The sequence below is a fragment of the Carettochelys insculpta genome, chromosome 17 (assembly GCF_033958435.1).
Source record: "Carettochelys insculpta isolate YL-2023 chromosome 17, ASM3395843v1, whole genome shotgun sequence".
In the NCBI taxonomy this organism is placed as follows: domain Eukaryota; kingdom Metazoa; phylum Chordata; order Testudines; family Carettochelyidae; genus Carettochelys; species Carettochelys insculpta.
The window spans coordinates 12877323-12894311 of record NC_134153.1 but is presented as its reverse complement, the minus strand read 5'-3'; the positions used below and the strand labels follow the sequence as shown (position 1 = coordinate 12894311).

The following is a 16989-nucleotide window of genomic DNA, read 5'->3' as shown; positions in this document are numbered from 1 at the left end:
ATTGGAGTTTGTCAATGCAAATAGTTTAAATTAAGTATTCCCAACAACGGGGAGAGGCCCAAAATGGCACCTGAATATGAAATCTCTGCACATTTCAAGGGATGTTGTATTTAAATTTCTGGATCTGAATATGTTTCCCTAGCTTTGGGTCTGGGTGGGATTTAAAACCAGAAAAGGACTATTTTCTCTTTCTTGGTAGGATGGAAATGATTTCTCAGTAGAAGACTTCATTCAGTTTTGATGCTGTTGAAGCTCCCAAATTAGGCTGGTATTGAAACCCCAGCTTTGAATCATTACACAATTTCTGCTAACAAGTGATAACAGTACTGACAAAAACAAAAACACCCACCCAAATAATTTATAGAAAGTAATCAGTCATGTCCCTTTGAAACTTACACAACATCCTTGACCACTAACAAGCTTGAGAATTCACAAACCACAGTATGTTAAGAATAATGTATGAGTTTAACCTGGGCTCACCTTATTTTCCTACACGAGTCAAATGTGATTGCGTTGTGAAGTACTAGTATTGAACTTGGATTTACTGTCGAAATGTCAGTTTTCTTAGGGATCATATTCATTATTGGGTTCGTTACAGCTAGAGAATGAGATTTATATGACAAACTTTCAGATATAAAATCCCAACTCAATTGGCTATATATTTTAACATGAAAAATTATAAGTGTCCACCATAGAGAGAACGTAGGACAGCAGTACATGAATCATCTGCTTTTTTTCAAAATTTTTCCAATAAAATTATTTGAGTTTAACTTTTTACTGCTTAAGAAGATTACATGGTTCATAGAAAAATAATTCAGACTGCTTAATTTTTAAAGCTTTTCTAATAAGAAAACTTCAAAGAGGTTCCTTTCATGATAGCATTAAAGTAAGGCAAGTAAAGTGAAATGTTCCTATGGTGGAATGTAGTTTGAAAAAATAAATTTGGGCGGCAGTAACAAAAGATACCGTCATAGAAATATTTGCAGAAATCTGTATTAAAAAGAATGAAATGTATCTCAGTGACTAAACATTTTATCAGCAATGAATGTAATAGTTGATGTTGTGCCCATTTGTGACTGATATATCTGTATTTAGTTGTGGATTCCATTTGACTTTGTGAACACCATTTTGTGACTGTAACCTTTGCTGCTGTCTTCATGGTGTATTGCAACATCCAGGTTGGATTAAGATAGCCAGTCTGTATTCAAAACTAGTCTAACCCTTACGTAATCAGTCTGTTCTAGAGATTGTGTGTTGGCAATAAGATGTGAGACACCTCAAAGAGGGCTCATGCTAGCTCTTTCATTTTCTTGAGTGATTCTTCCCTCTGGGAAGAAGGAGTTATGTCCTAGCAGGGCCACTGACTTTGAATGGTTCTCAAGAACTACCGGATTCCTTGGGACAAAGAAGCAAAGAAAAGGAGAGAGAGGGCTGGAGTGGAAACCGCCCCCCACCTGCCGCCCGGCCATAGGAAGATGGTTTTCAGAGGAAGATTAGATGAGGCTTCTAAGGAAGGAGCTATTCTGTCACCACTTGTAAGCAAAATTTGCTGGACAGAGTGAAGATAGAAGAGAGTCCCCCTTGTCTAGCATGCTGGCCAGAACCCTGACTCTCAGACAGGGTAAAATCAGACTGGGGTGGTGGGATTGAATTCAGGAGTTTGTTTTCAATAGATCTGTAATTCTACTGTGCTTTTTTAAGAGTAAAGTGTTTGTGGTTTGTAATTCCTTGTGTTTGTGCTTTACTCTGCTGTTGTCTCTGCTGAAGTGAACTAGAAAACCAGAGTTCCTGCAGCCAGGTGGATGGATCCTTGTTTTCTTACATATGTATTATGAGATGGCAACTCATGCAAATTTTAAAGGAATACGGAAGAGTTGAGGCATTATAGGTTATGAATTACAGCAAGTATGTATTGTTTTTGTGAAAGTTACATGGTGGGGAGGGGGATTCTGTATCATTATCCCATTTGCTCCCTATTTTCTTATATTGTTCAGTAGTTATTCTGAAAAGGATCAGAACAAAAGATTTGTTTTAGAATGAGTAAAGGGTGTAGAGTATAGGAACATAATTTATTTCAGTTTTAGGATCATAGCTGTGCAGACATAATGCATGTTGATTCACTCAGGGTAAACTGTCCCCCCTCAAAAAATACTGTAAGATAAATTACAACAAAGGGTTTCAGCACACCTACTATAGCAAATATACATCAGGACAACAAATGCAGGACAGGGAACACAATTGATTAGACAAGTGTCTTTCAGAGTTCTCAGACAGGGTCTGATTTGTCTCACACACCTTCAGGTTTCACCTAACTTCAAAATTACTTGCTTACATAATCAGATGTAAATGTACGAAAGTGTCTATGCACACATGCTGAAAAATTGCTCACTTTCTCTTTTCACCTTATAATTATAAAATACATCAACTGGAATATAAATATTGTTCTTACAGTTCAGTGTATATATAACACAGTATAACCAATCACTATCTATATAAAATTTTAGTCTGTACTGACCTTGCTGTTGCTTTTTATGTAGCCTGTTGTAGAACTAGGCAAAGACCTAGATGAGTTGATGTACCTCCTGGAAGACTTCTCGTACCCTGAGGGTTACATGCTCCCTTTGCTGAAAATCACTGGATTAGGTGGCTTCCAAACAGGTTTGGAGTATATGGGTCTTTAGCAAATGTACTATTCCTAACACACAAGAAACAAAGACAAATTACAACTTTGAGCTAAAAGCACACTGTGCTGTATTGTATCTGGAGAGATACCAGCCTTTTCTATAGGTATAGACTACATGAGAGCTGCATATATACCTGAGCAGAGATTGAAAAATTTACGGACCATGGCATGCATGTAAGACACTTTCCTGTACAATTGTGTATACTAACACGTTCAATTTCTGCAGATACAGGCTTTCTTTTAGATAAATGGATGAATGTTAGGGACACTGAACATCTTCATTAAATCCTATAGGGACAATGTGGCATGGGCAGCAAGGCTTAGCAATAATAGTTTCTTGACTCTTAAACAGTGGTAGAGAGTTACAGATATTTGAAAAATAACCCAGTCCGTATTAAACACACCCTCAACCCCTATTGTTTGATCCGACTCCTTCTAGGAGTCCTGGTTTGGTCAGCATCCAACAGATGAGCCACCCTTTCTACTGTTTCTGTCTGTAACCTTGTCTTCCTGTGTGCACTAGATTGTGACACTGGGAGTGGGGGAGGGGAAGTTAGTGGCATAATGTGAGCTCCACTGTTTTGTGAGCAACACTTAGACTTTAACTTTCGTTTTGGTGAGTGACCTTCATCTTGCATTTCAAATTCCATTATACATTACCTCATCCATTTTGTAGTAGGGGCTTGACTGCTGACTGCCTCAGGTGCCCGCAAAGAGCAACACAGAACCATCAGCTTTGACTGTCTCCCAACAGCCCAACCACAAGAAGATGAACTCTCTACAGAATCCCTGTCTGGGGGGGAAGGGGAGGGAGTTCCTCAGCCTGGGCACATGACTAAAGGATCAGAGACAATATTTAAGGGGAAAGGCTCTCTTTGAGGAGACAGTCTATAAATTTGCTCAATAGAATATTCAGGGATAGTGAACACACTTTTCATTCAAGTGTATATTCATGGAAAATACTGTGTGGCATTCACCCAACTCTAATAATAACAGTAACACACTTGTCTGTGCAGAAACTAGGCCAAACAGGACAGGGAACTAGAGATACAAAGTTAAGGCTGAATCCTAAAGAGGCAATACAGGAACATTAGGCCCCAAAATGTCCTCTAAAAGTTTGGCTGTGTCTCAGCTTGTCGGCGAGGATTCTCGCTGATACGACAAGATATTTCAAATAACAAAATCAATTAAATCTATTCCTTCTTGTGTGTCTCACAGTCGGCAGCGCTGTGCATGCTTAGCACATGTGACAGTGCCGCTTTGCTGCAGAGGTGCTGTCAAAACTAAAATCATGTTAAACAAAACAAATAATGTGGCAGCTGAAATCTTCCTCTGGAAGCTGTCCTTGAGAGAGACATTCCTGACCAATCTTTTGTATAGTGTTAGGCTGTGGCTACACTAGCGAGTTTTGCTGACAAAATTTGTGGAACGTCCACACAAAAATGTGTTGTGTTGACAGTATGTTGACAAAAGTTGGCACTTCTGACGACAGATTACTGCCTCTCCCATGTGAGGAAGAGTTCCCTTTTGTCAACAGGTTCTGTCAACAAAAAAGCTGTGTGGATGCTCTGGGGAGTCTTCTCTTGATGGACAGGGCATCCAGGACAATGGGCAGGCCTGTCTGTTGTGCTTTCCGGAGTTTGCTTTGCAGGAGATTTAGTAAGTAAGGGCCAAATGCTGTAATGTGCTGAGCATCTTCCACTCCCACTGAAGACCATGCAAACTGAATTCTCAGGACTGGGATCTTACCTGTGAAACTTGCTCAATGTTTTACTGGTATAGCCTAAGCTGGAACAAGTTGATTGCTTCCAAAGTGGATTGGCTATTCTTACTGAGACAAGAGAGCACTAGAGCGCACGGAAAAACAAATTTTACATTACAGTGCCAAAGAGCACAAAGCAAAGAGGTAACATGTAAAAGAACAAATGATTGGGTTTCTGATCTGTTTGTTTCTAGATGTTGGATAAAGAAGGCCTGAAAAATGTGTATGTTTGTTTCCAAAAAGAGAAGTCAACTTCTTTATTACCTTAAATATGTATAATTGTTGAGATCTCAGAAGAGAACTGGGAGTTTTCTCAGACAATCCCTGAAATACAAAGGTCTTAACATTTTTAAAAAAGCCATTGTTTGCCCAATTATTTGAATAGATATTTGAATTCAGTAGGTACTAATAAAAAACAAAACAATTTTACAGTTGAATAAAGATCACTTCCTGTGTTCACCATAATTATTGCTTGTTTGTTGTATTGGTTTATCTTACAGTAGTGCCTTAAGATCTCAGCTGAGATTTTGCTGGGTACTGTCTGTATGCAGCCATAAGAAACAGGCCCTGCGCTGAAGTGCTTACAATCTCATTAGGCAAAACTGACATAGGATGGGAGGAGAAAGAGATGCATAGAGAGGGGAAGTAACTTGCCCAGTTACACAGCACATGAGAGGCAGAGCTAGGTCTAGGCCCCAGGTATCTTGAATACCAATTCAGTGCTTTGTCCACTAGATTACACTGCCTCTCTATTGACTAAATGATTTCATTGCTTTACACCTCTGAAATCACAGTCCTGTTGATTCTTCTGTTATCCGCAGAGTCTTCAAGAAAAATATCAGCATTGATAGGAATGGAAGCCCCAATTCTAGAACTGCATCTGTGGGTATATGAATACAGCTTTAGGATGGGGGCCCTTGTTTTTTTAATGTAAAAATAACGAAGCAGGAAAAACATTTTTTCATGTAACTCTTTGAGGACTTCTGCACTAAGAAAAACAGCAAAAAACTGAATTCTGTTTCCTTTGCATGTCATCTTTTATAATAGCTTTTGGTGTGGAGAGTACTCTAACCTTGTCACTCTAAGACATGCATGGAACTATAAAATCTATTTTGCAAGTGAAAGTTTGAGAGAAGTCTGACTGAGCCCCCTCAACAGGGCATGGCCTATGGCAGCATGCTGATGCCGGGACTCAGCCAGTGAGTAGTGATGCTATGTTCAGTTGTAGCTTGGGGTCCTGACAGTGCAGGGCCCAAGGCAACTGCCTTGACTTAAGGTCAGACTTGCAGTTTGAATTTAAAAAGTAAGAAGTGGCAGTTTGCAGCACATTAGAACCCATGACAAGGTACTGAGATCTATTCAGAAATCCTCTTACACCCCTTTGTTACACTCCATAAAATGAGTGTTCTAGATCAGTAATAAATAATATTTAGGGCTAAACTGTGCAGAGCCTAAAGAACAGACTACTTTTGAAAATGGTAACTCAGAGTCATAATCTGCCCATCAGATCCTACCCTGCTCCTAAAGGGAAATAATCTGTAACAGCTCTGTCCATGGCACAAACACTGGTCGGTGGGCTGGGCTAGAAGTGGGGATTGGGGGAGCAGGTCATATAACACACCTATTCCCACACCTCCCTGCAGGAGAAGGGAAGGAAGTGCCTGTTGCCTCCTTACTAATTTGCAGGGAAGTATAGCAGAGGCCACAATCTGGCCCTTTGGCACCCAGCCCTCACCATCGACCCACCTTTGAAGTGCTACAGAAACACATGGAAGTGCAGTGCAGTGACAGATATCCTGAGAAAATCAAGTTGAATATCTGCAGACCAGAAATAGCCTCATTTTGTGAAGAAGGTGTGGTGGATGATGGCTCATGGGGCGAAGGCTGAATAAAACTGAAACTACTATAGAGGGGAATATGCCATACTGTGCTTGCATTGAAAGACCCATACCACGTGTGCTGCATGGGGCCCTAGGATGCATGTGTGTTGCAGTTTTGTAAGAAATGTTTCACACAGTTCAATGCTGGGTGCCTGAATAGTTGGAAAACAAACAAACAAATAAATAAATAAAATAAATATGTGCTCAAAGAAGGGAGTGAAACTAGAAAATGAAAGGCTATAATTTTGTGCTTTTATTATCATAATCTTGAATTCCTTAAAGTCTGTTTTCATTTAGGTAAAGAGAACCTTAAAAGTGGGAGGAGGGGAGTAGGACTTTTAAAAACTTGTGGTCGGTTCAATAAGTTGGTTTAGGGATTTTTTTTTTTTTTTTGAACTTCAGATTTAGAATTTTTGTATGGAAAGTTCTTGTGTTCTTCAGGGGAAGGGAATATTTCCTAACAGCTCTGTGTGTTTTGGTGTATTCATAAAGTGTTTTCAGTTTGTTCTTTGGGGCAACTATTGATGGCATATCTACTTGTGATATTGCATGTTTTCTTACACTCAAACACACTGATAATTTCCTATTGGGTAGGACGTACTATTGCTCTACTTCAGGGGTGCGTGCAGTGGGGTGTGTGTGAAATTTCAGAAGGAGCGGGGTGCAGCACGATCGTCTGCTGGGTCTCAGGCTCAGCCGTCTCATTAAAAATATAGAAATATGTTACTGTGTTTATGTATATGTATTCACATTTATAAACTAATAGTCTTTACATGCTACATACTTCTTTTCTTATACATGCTGAATTTTTTTTAATATGAATATAACTGAAATTTCTGTCGTTTTGGATTACATTAGGTGGGTTGGGGGCCCTGATTAATTGGAGCGACAAAAAATGGAGCCTGAAATAAAAGGTTTGCTTACCCTTGTGCTACTTGATCGTAGTTTCTTGATCTCTTTGGGTGTCATTGGTTATAATTTAATCCTTGACCTTGATATGTTAATGGTTGTTAACTGTTTATTGTTGTTGGTTTTGCTGAGGACTGGAAGAAAAAAAATTTGCATAAACTGGCTAGCTGCACGTCCAGGTTTCTTCATTTTTCCATATTAATTTATTGCTTACCTCAAATTTATTTGTTCCCTTTAAACTGGCTTGAAGTTACCCTAGGGTCCCTTGCTTATTATATCAATGGGCAAGGAGGACACTCTTTGTATCATGTAGATTTTGTTAATTTCAAGCCAAAAGGATTTCGCAGGATGATGGCTGGTGGAAGATGGCTCCATCTTACAAGCAGTAGACTATGCAAGAGGCCATTGTGATGTTGGAGACTGCCTTCCAGAATGTGATCAGGCAGTGCCAGAACTAATCAAAGCAAAAAGAAGATTGACATGAATCTAAATCCTAGCCTTAATTAATTGTTACCTCAGATTGGCTGGAATGCCACATTTATTGGGGATTAAACGTGTTGAGAATTGTAGGTCCAATTATGCATTACTGAAGCCCTAATCCAAGAGCATAGGTCTTTATGCCTTTTTTTTTTAATTCTGATGCTACATTTACAAAAAAAAAGGTTTGCAGAAGAGCAAGAACATCTCTAATCATCACGAGTGTCCAGAAAACTTCTCTAATCATCATCTCTGTGTGTGTACACACTCAGAGGTACAATGGGTGCCCTAAACAAGTGCCATTGGGTTGAAAGATTCCATTGGTTTCTGAGTTGCTCACTATCTTTACAAAGGGGAGTTCTCTTAGAACTACTGAAACATCGGGGTCATGAACCTACAGGGTGACTGCACAATGTACTGAGTAACTCTCTCAAGGAAAACATTAAGTTTTGCTCAAGGGCCTGATCCTACTAGGTGCTTCGGACCAGTGGAACCTTTGGGGCACTCTCTGCATATAATTGTATTAATTAATTATCCCTTTCCCCTGATACTGTAAATTGTCTAGAAAATAATAAATCTAAAACCAACACTGCCCAAGAGGGGAGCATCAAAAAGGAGGCATCCTCATCCTATACAAAAGAAACAGGGTGTAGGCCTTGTCCTGAAGGATGCTAAGTTAAATGTTTAGAGGGGAGATAATTCCAGATTCAAAACTGTTTGATAAAATAAGGATCGGCTGCTCATCTTCTCAAGATCACACCTTAGCAGGATCAGTGTTCCAATTTCTGTCACCCCATGCTGCCACAGTGCCAGACAGAACAAACCAGCAGTCATGTAGCACCTTAAAGACTAACAGAATAATTTATTATTGGATATAGTAGCATATAATTAACTCACACAAAGATAATTACATAAAATTAAAAGTTTTTTTAACCTATGAGCACACAATATTTAACAAGATCTCTGCTACATATCTGAATTTTTGTTCTGCCTAAATCTCATTCTTTTCCAGCTCATTAGGTAGTAGGGTCCGCTTTTAAGTAACACAGACAATTTTTACATTGTGTCCAGGCCTCTGTTCGCTAGACATGAACAGAATGCAAAATATAATGAGTCACCTCTTATGTATATTGCAAAATCTGTGTTCCTACTATGTAAAGTGTACATGACTGCTGGTCTTTTTTGTTAGAGTACAGACTAACGCAGCTACTTCTCTGTTACTATTCAAGTGCCAGACAAGGTGACAAGCCTGCAGGTGGACTGGTTCTATGTTGCTTAAAGCTTTAAATACTAGAGGTGAGCCAGGTCCCTGAACCAGATAGCATTTTCAGATATGGGTACCCTACTTAAACAATCTCTAGTTCGTTGTTTGCATAGCTGGGGGATTGGTGCGCTATAATTCAAAAATTAAAGAGGATTTTTCTCCTTTTCTCTTTCACACAAAGAAAGCTTGTTCCTTTTAGAAATCTCCTGAACTCTTTGGAAGTTTACATGTGAAGCTTACAGTTTGTGTTTTAAGACTGTGTCAAAACTGAACCAGAGGATCAAAAATGTGACTAAAACATAAGAGCAATTTAGTTTAAATATACACAAAACTGTTGTTGTCTGAGCACTATATTGACTCCTGAGGGAGTTCCGTGCCACTGCACATGCATCCAATTCATGTCCCCCACAGATTTCTTTGCTTCGCTGCAGAAAAATGACTTTCTCACAGGCAACCAAAGGGAAGCTGCAAGAGCAGTCATGGACTGTTCCCTATCAGTGCAAGGACATCATTTCAGGCACCTGGAGCAGCCAGCAGAAAGGTAAATCACGGCAGGGCAGGGAACACCCCAAGCACTGACTCCTACCCAGAATCAGCTGCTAGTCCAGGCAGGAGAAGTCTGGACTTCCTCTTCTCCTGCAAGGAGTGGCTGGGGCTGTGCCAGACCATCACCTGGCTGCAGGAAGCTCAGCATCTTCTCCTGCTTCTTGCCCCTATAGCTCCTCAGCTGAGGGTGGGGGGGTCATTGTATGAAGACCTGCTCCCCACTCCACCCCACCTCAGTGCATTTGGACATCACATACCCAGTCACCCCAGCCAAGTCTCACCTGGTACATCCAGAAACCCTCAACCGTGCCCTTCATACCTGAACCCCACGCCACTGAACCTACACCCCTGCATCTGGAGGCCCCTGCACCCAGACCACACACCCCCACTGAACTCCCTGCACTCAAACTACCTCTTTGACAAATCTCAGCCCCTGCCACCACCCTGAGCCCTCTGCATCCAGACCCTCATGCCACTGATCCCCAACTAACTGCACTCAGACTCCTACTTCACCAAATCCCACTCCCCAGAACCCAGACCCTCTGCTGAGCCCCAAGTGCCTTCACATGGAAGCCTCTGGAGAGTCCCATTCCCCCTGTACCTGGAAACCCTTCTTTCAAAGAACCTCTTTGCATCCAGATCCCCTCATACTTAGGGTCCCCCCATCAGAATAGTGGGCATGAAGTTTGTCCCACACAGAATCATGTCACTATGCACCTGGATCCCCCCCCCCGTACATTAGGATTTTTGCCTGGTTGAGCCTGCTTGCCACACACCTGGGGGAGAGTAGCTAGGTCCCAGGGTGTTTCTGGGCAGGCCCAGGCTTTGTTTTCAGTCAGGACTGAGTTCAGCCTCACTGCTGATCCTGTGTCCTGAAGGAAGGTGGTGATTATTGGGAGGACAGCAGGATGATCTCCCACCCTTGTGAAGCCAGCAGCCTGCACACCCTACTTCCATCCTGGAACCTCCACCTTTATTTATTGACAAATAAAACTTGCAGAATTTTAAAATATTGTGTGAGGAGCTTTTAATTTTGGTACAGAAATTTTAATTTTTAGCACAGAATGTCTTCAGGAGTGCATGTGCCCTGCGGCAAATGAACTACCTCTATCCTGAAGACTGTTTGAATAAAAGAGGCAGACCCCACAGGGAATGGATAGATGATCTAGTAGTAGATTGGTGCAGAGCTAGTCTACAGAAACTAAGCCACTCCGCACTGGACAGGGAAAGATGGAAGGAGATAGTGAGAGAGGCATCAAACTCCAATGGGTGCTGAGCCAATGGTGGTTGTTGTGTATGATGATGATGATATCCTAAAGACAGAAACAAAGAAAGTTATGTCACCACCATTACTCCTCCTTCCCAGGCTACCAATCTTTGTCTCGTGTTAATCCCTCAATTCCCATCAAATCTAAATTGTATTTAATGGAAGATGAGAGCACATCCAGGATCAGGCCCGACATTTGTAATTGAAGACAGAGGGCCTGATTCTAATCCCATTAACACTAGCGCAAGCAAACAATAACTGTAATGAAGTAAGTGGAGTTTAACAGAGATGAGATCAAAATAAGACCCAGAAAGTTCTGTTCATTCAATTTAAAAAAAAAAGTAAAGGAAAAATATTTCTCAAATGTCTTTTCATACAAAAAACTGTTTTAGAAATTAAGCAGTTGATGGAGACAGTGTCAACTTAAAATCTAGTCAGTTAAGAAAATAAGTTTAAGCAGTTGCAAGAACTACATCAGCACCTGGATTATTTCCATATCAATTAATAGTGACAGAGAGATAGCCATGTTTGTCTGTATTCTATCAAGACAAAAAAGCAGACAAATAGCACTTTAAAGACTCACAAAACTCATCACCCAATAAATCATTTTGTTAGTCATTAAAGTGCTACTTGTCTGCTTTTTTGTTTTCATATCAATTAATGTGGCTGTTTCCATGTATGTACGTGTGTGTGTGTGCATGCATGAGAGAGTGCGAGAGTGACCCTCACACACAATAGAAAAGATGAGGTATATGGAGTGTCCAAGGAAAACAGAGTGGAAATGACTATATAGCATCCTATCAAATGTGCAAAGTAAACAGAATAAAATAGAAAAACATTGGGGGTTTTTTTTTGTCTTTTTAAGCTGTACTATCCATAAGTGTTATTTGTAAATTTGAATTAGACAGAAATGCAGTTTTAAATATGACTTTGTCCCTTTCAACTGGTACTTTCTACATTTTACTGTCATCAGTATCCTACTTTTGTGAAGCAACATGTCTCTAAGACCTCATAGATCAAACTATATTTCTGTGCTAACTAGGAAGAGTGGAGTGTCTATCAGTAACCATCTTTAGTAGGACTACACAAGTGAATAAAGTCTATGCATAAACATTTACAGGATGCTTCCTGGATACTTGCAGGATTCAGGTAACAATGCTCCTGTTTTTAACTGCTTGAAGTACACTGGAGTTTTCTCATGCAGGATTTAATTTTCCAGGTGAGGAAAGAATACAATCATAACTAATGCAGAAGCCCAATTAGATAAAGTATCACTTTGTCATAGATGTTATCAGGTAATCTTGTCTGTATTTTCCTTCTGTTCTTTAATTTTTTTTTTATTTTAATTTTTAAAAGTTTAAAAATACTTTCCCCTACCCATCTTGTTCTTTTTCATTCGGCAATCCCCGGTCTTTTGTTTTCAACTGGTGTTTTGAATGGAGTTGATATCAACACAGCCATTTTTGTTCGACATCTACAGCTTATGGAATGCCAGAACATCATGCCAAATATCTTTGCTTCTGTATCCACTTTCCCAATAGTATTAGCATGACTTTGAGAGTAGCTTTTGCTCAAATGAAGCCAACAGAGGGAGCAGATTTTGTGGGGAGGGGATGCAGGGAGGTTATAAAAATGCCCCCGGTCCTGCAAATCCTTAAGGAAGTAACTTCACATGCTTGAGATCATAAAGTTAATCAGATGTGCAGGTGTTTGCATGATCACGACTACAGTGATCAATTTTTTCCAAAAACAATTCTTTGACATTGACCTTTTAAGCTGCTCTGCAAAAGCATACCTATACAAATCTCCTTTAGATATATGTTGGGGAACGAGTATTTTACAAGAAGAAGCACAAAGGCACTAACCTTTATTTTCCTACTGCAAGTACAATTCACTTGTTTAATCTTTTGGTATTTTTATTTTTAAAATATTTTAAAAATAATTTAGAAATGGTTAGTTAGCAAAAGCCATACACACAGGAGACAGGATGCATGGGTGATGTAGTCTAAGACACTAAACCAGGCTTTAGTTCAGCAATATTATTTTAACCATGTGAGTAGTCCCGTTTACTTCAGTGGAGTTATTTGCAAGTTTAAAATTACACATCTGCCTCTGGTCCCAAGCCTGCAGGGACAGGGTTTACCCACTGACTTACTTTCAGCATTAAAGTGTATGAGAATGAGGTGGCAACCATTTAATGGAGTAACTGTACTCACCTGGAACCAGCTACATCAGTAAAGTTATAGCTTAAACTGTTGCAGGATGGGCCTTACGTAGTTTGGACAAGGCTTAAAGCTCATTAGCCAAGAAACATGTACAAATGTACATTTAAATATTGTTTGATGGCGCTAATAAGTATTTTATTTATAAAGTGACACTTCTTCCCCCATGTGCAGCTTAGTTAAAATATTTATGGAATAAAATTTATAAACTTTAACTGAATATTTTAACCTCCAGTCCTGCACACACATAGGTACATACTTAACTTTAAATACGAATAGTCCTTCCATGAGATTTTTAAGTTTAAAGTTATGCATACACCAAACTGTATGTAGGATTGGGCCTTGATGATTAAAACCTGATTCCAATGAATAAAATTAAGATGATTTAGCCCTAAACCAATCAAACTACACTGACTGTAGTGGGCATGCAGGCTGCAGGAAGCCTTATGCTTTAGTGTTTGCAGGACAGGCCTCTAATATGGAACACTTAGGAGGAAGAAAGAGCTGTTTACACTGCAATACTGTAAAGAAATCAGGATGGGGGGAGTAAAATAACTTGCCTGAAACTGCTGGGGAAATGCTCAGGAAGAAGAAAGAAATTAGTTGGAACTTGCCTAGCCTGCCCAGCTCGCATGCCAAAACTGCCAGGGGATTTACTGAACACCAGCGCTGGGTACCTCGCTTTTGCAAGTTAAACAAGAAGGATGCCCCGTAAAGGGGAATTCCCGCTGTTTTACTTGTTGGCACTCTTGCTGTAGCCGAGCGCCTAAATAAGTAGCTTCTAAAAGTGAAGAAAAAAGAGGGAGCCTAGAAGCGAGCCTGTCCCTCCTGCTCGTCTCGGGGAGGACCCAAGGCCTCCGTGGGTGTTTGGTTTGAAGAGGGCGCCTCTACTCAGTAACTCCTGACGTTTGGGTATCATGTGAATGGTTCAGTTCCCATGGTTCAGTGTGTGAGCTTGCTTGCCCCACCCCATCTCTCTCCCTTCTCTATAGATCTCAATAAATATCTCTCTCTTTCGCCTCAGGAGAAATGCAAGAGAGAGGAGAGATATTAAATTAGGGGGGAAGAAGCCCTCTAGTGGGGGGGCCGGTTTTGCTGGGGGGGAGACCAAACGGGCTTTTATTTTTCTCTCTCCCCCCCACCCCTCCCCTTTTCTGCCCCCCACTCCCTCTGTTTGCTGGAGAAGCCAAAGGATTCAGCAGCCTGGAAACCTAATGTGAAAAAGCAGCAGCAGCAAGGGAAAAAAAAAAAGCGGGGGGGGGCCTCGGCCTGGAAAAGCCACCATTAGGGAGGAAGAAGCAGCGGCAGCAGAAGAGGAAAACCCGCACAGCCCGGAGAGGAAAAGGGACTCATTCTCCAGCAGGGAGCTGGGGTTGTATTGACCCCTTTGGGTGCTTCCCCACGTTGGAGAGAGGGCCAGCAGCACGGAAGAGACACTTCTAGATTCTCCGTGATCAGGATTTGGGGAGGTTTCTCCGTCGGGAGCCTGTGCCTTGGATCTAAGCAGGATATTGGGGGGCAGACCTGCCGCTGGATTTGTGTGCGGGAAGGAGAAACGGGCGGAATTTTTTTTCTTTTTTAATCCGAACTAAGCGGTGATCCAGCCAGGGGTGCGGAGATCCCCCGTTTTTTTCCCTCGGGGAAAGGTGCATTGAGGGGATCCGAGCGGGTCTGGGAGGGAGGGTGAGGAGAAGCAGCAGCTGCAGCTGCTGGGGAGGAGGCCCGGCTGAGCAGCAGCGGCAGCAGCAGCAAAGTCATCGCCATCGGCCCCCCCTTGGCTGGCTCCGCGCTCTCCATGTCTCTGGGCAGCGGCAGCCACAGCAGCGAGTAAAAGGGGGGAGGAGGAGGAGGAGGAGGAGGAGGAAGGGAGCCCGGGAGAGTGTCTCCCTCCCTTCCCTCCCTCCCCCCAGCAGCCCCAGCCGCCTCCTGCCCCCTTCCCTGGCCCCCCCCCCGCCTCCCCAAGATGGGCTGTTTAGGGAACAGCAAGACCGAGGATCAGCGCAACGAGGAGAAGGCGCAGCGAGAGGCCAACAAGAAAATCGAGAAGCAGCTGCAGAAGGACAAGCAGGTCTATAGGGCCACGCACCGGCTGCTCCTGCTGGGTAAGAGGCCTGGGGAGCCGGGCCTGGGGGAGCCGGGTTGGGGGGCCAGGCACCGGCTGCTCCTGCTGGGCGAGGGGCTTGGGGGAGCCGGGCTGGGGGGTCAGGAATCGGCTACTCCTGCTGGGTGCGAAGCCTGGGGGAAGTAGATTTGTAGGGCCCACCCTTGGGCTCTCCTCTCGGGAGTTAGGAGGGAGCGTGGCTGGGAGGGAGGTCTGGGCTGCACCCTGGCGGAGGTGGGGTGGACCTAGGCCAGGCGGAGGGGTGGGAGGTGTGTTTCTAGGGCCACCCAGTTGCACTGTGTGAAGGGTGGGTATTGTGGGATTTGGGAGAACCAGGGCAATAGCACTCCCCATTTGGGGAGCAAGTGGGAAGAGTGGTCTGGGTGGAGAAGCAGGTCAGGGCTCTTGCTGGGTAATGAGGGAGTGGGGCTGGGGGCGGAAAGGTAGGCCTTGGGGAAGGAAATAGTCCTGGACAAGCAGCTGTACAAGTGGGTCTGTAAAGATGCTCGTGGGTGCCTGAGACCAGTAAATGGACACAAGGAGCTGGAAAACACTTGGGGTTGAGAGGGAGTCTGGAGGCAGGGCGCTGTGGGCAGATGAACAGTTCTGGGTGAGGCGGATGGGGGCTGGGGAGGGGAAAGAACAGGGTTCTGAGTTTGGGGGGAAGTGGGGGAGGAAGACAGCTGCTCAGAACAAGCTAGTGAATCTTTCAGGCCTACTCAAGCTGCCCCAATAGGTGTGGGGGGGAGGTAACCTTTGGGAGTAGGTGATAGAATGTGGGGAAAGCAGTTATTTAGGGATGAACATGGCTTCTTCTTGGTCCCTCTTATTACTGGGGAAGGAGGAATGGGGTGGGAGAGGATGGGAACTTCCCTTCTGCAAAGTAGGGGATGGGAAAAGGGAAATACCCCTTGGAAGACAAGCTGGGGAGGAGAACGATTGGGAAATGGATTTTTAAGGCGGGGGATACTGTGGGATGAGAGGAGGGGAAGTGATTGGGGAGGGGATGTTAATCCCTGAGGCAAACAAGCAAAGGTAGTATCTGTATTGGGAATGCTGTGAAGTGTAATGTCAGATTTGTGGTGGGAAACAGCCTGTTTTTTAAAGAGTCATGGACATGTACTTTCCCCTGTAATGTTTGTAACCATTTTTGTTGTTGGTGGTGGCGGCAATCTTAAGTGCTGTGTTTTCTGGGGAACATTTGTGGCTTGGTCCTATATGTAATTTTATAATAATTTTTCACATCTAAGGTTGAGTAATTCGCATGTGTGCTGTTTTTTAGCAGATACAATTAAAAATACAGGTTGAGGTTTAAAGGCCCCAAAATTACAGTTAAAAAATTAACAAGAAAATGCTCCAATGCCAGGCATATTGTTATGAGATGTAAATAATGAGATGCTATCAATTTCTGTCACTACATGTTTGGCATGAATGGCGAAATAATTAGAAGAATTATTGTTGCCTGCACTATGTTTATGGGTCTGTCAGTGTTTCCATAGAAGAACCCTCTTTTCACTACAATATGGCTTTCAGTATGGGGGCTATTTCAGTCAGAGATTCAGGAGGCTGACTGCTATGTAAATATTCACACAGGAAAACCTTATAAAATTAATTTGTATAAATAAGTGATGAGTAATTAATAACAAAAAATATTAGAAGACATTAGTCTGTGATATTTTTTTTTTATTTTTGGTAGCAGAAAAATGGCTCAGATATGTGTAGAAAACTTGTAAGCTCTTTTATAATGGGTATAAGGTTTTATTTGTGTGAGCGACCTAGATGTTGAGATTTAAAACAGAATCTGTTACGTATTTCTGTGAACTCCGTAAAACAAATATCGTAATGGTAATATGTCTTTCTCTTTGTGTTATTGTCTTA

The 16989-nt window shown here is 42.3% G+C and overlaps 1 protein-coding gene across 5 annotated transcripts in view; it reads left to right on the top strand.

Annotated features, from left to right (window-relative positions):
• Positions 1-16989, top strand: part of GNAS (GNAS complex locus) — a 292287-nt gene that overhangs the window by 94571 nt on the left and 180727 nt on the right. Inside the window, exon 1 of one of the 5 annotated variants that reach the window (XM_075012128.1) lies at positions 14104-15112. The exons of 2 other annotated variants lie outside the window; for them this stretch is intronic. In XM_075012128.1, coding sequence (XP_074868229.1) covers positions 14974-15112 — 139 coding nt within the window. In that variant the 5' untranslated portion in view covers positions 14104-14973. Of the gene's footprint in view, positions 1-14103; positions 15113-15168; positions 15182-16989 lie in introns of those variants that run through there. 2 more of the 5 variants (XM_075012124.1, XM_075012126.1) reach the window with 2 other exon arrangements.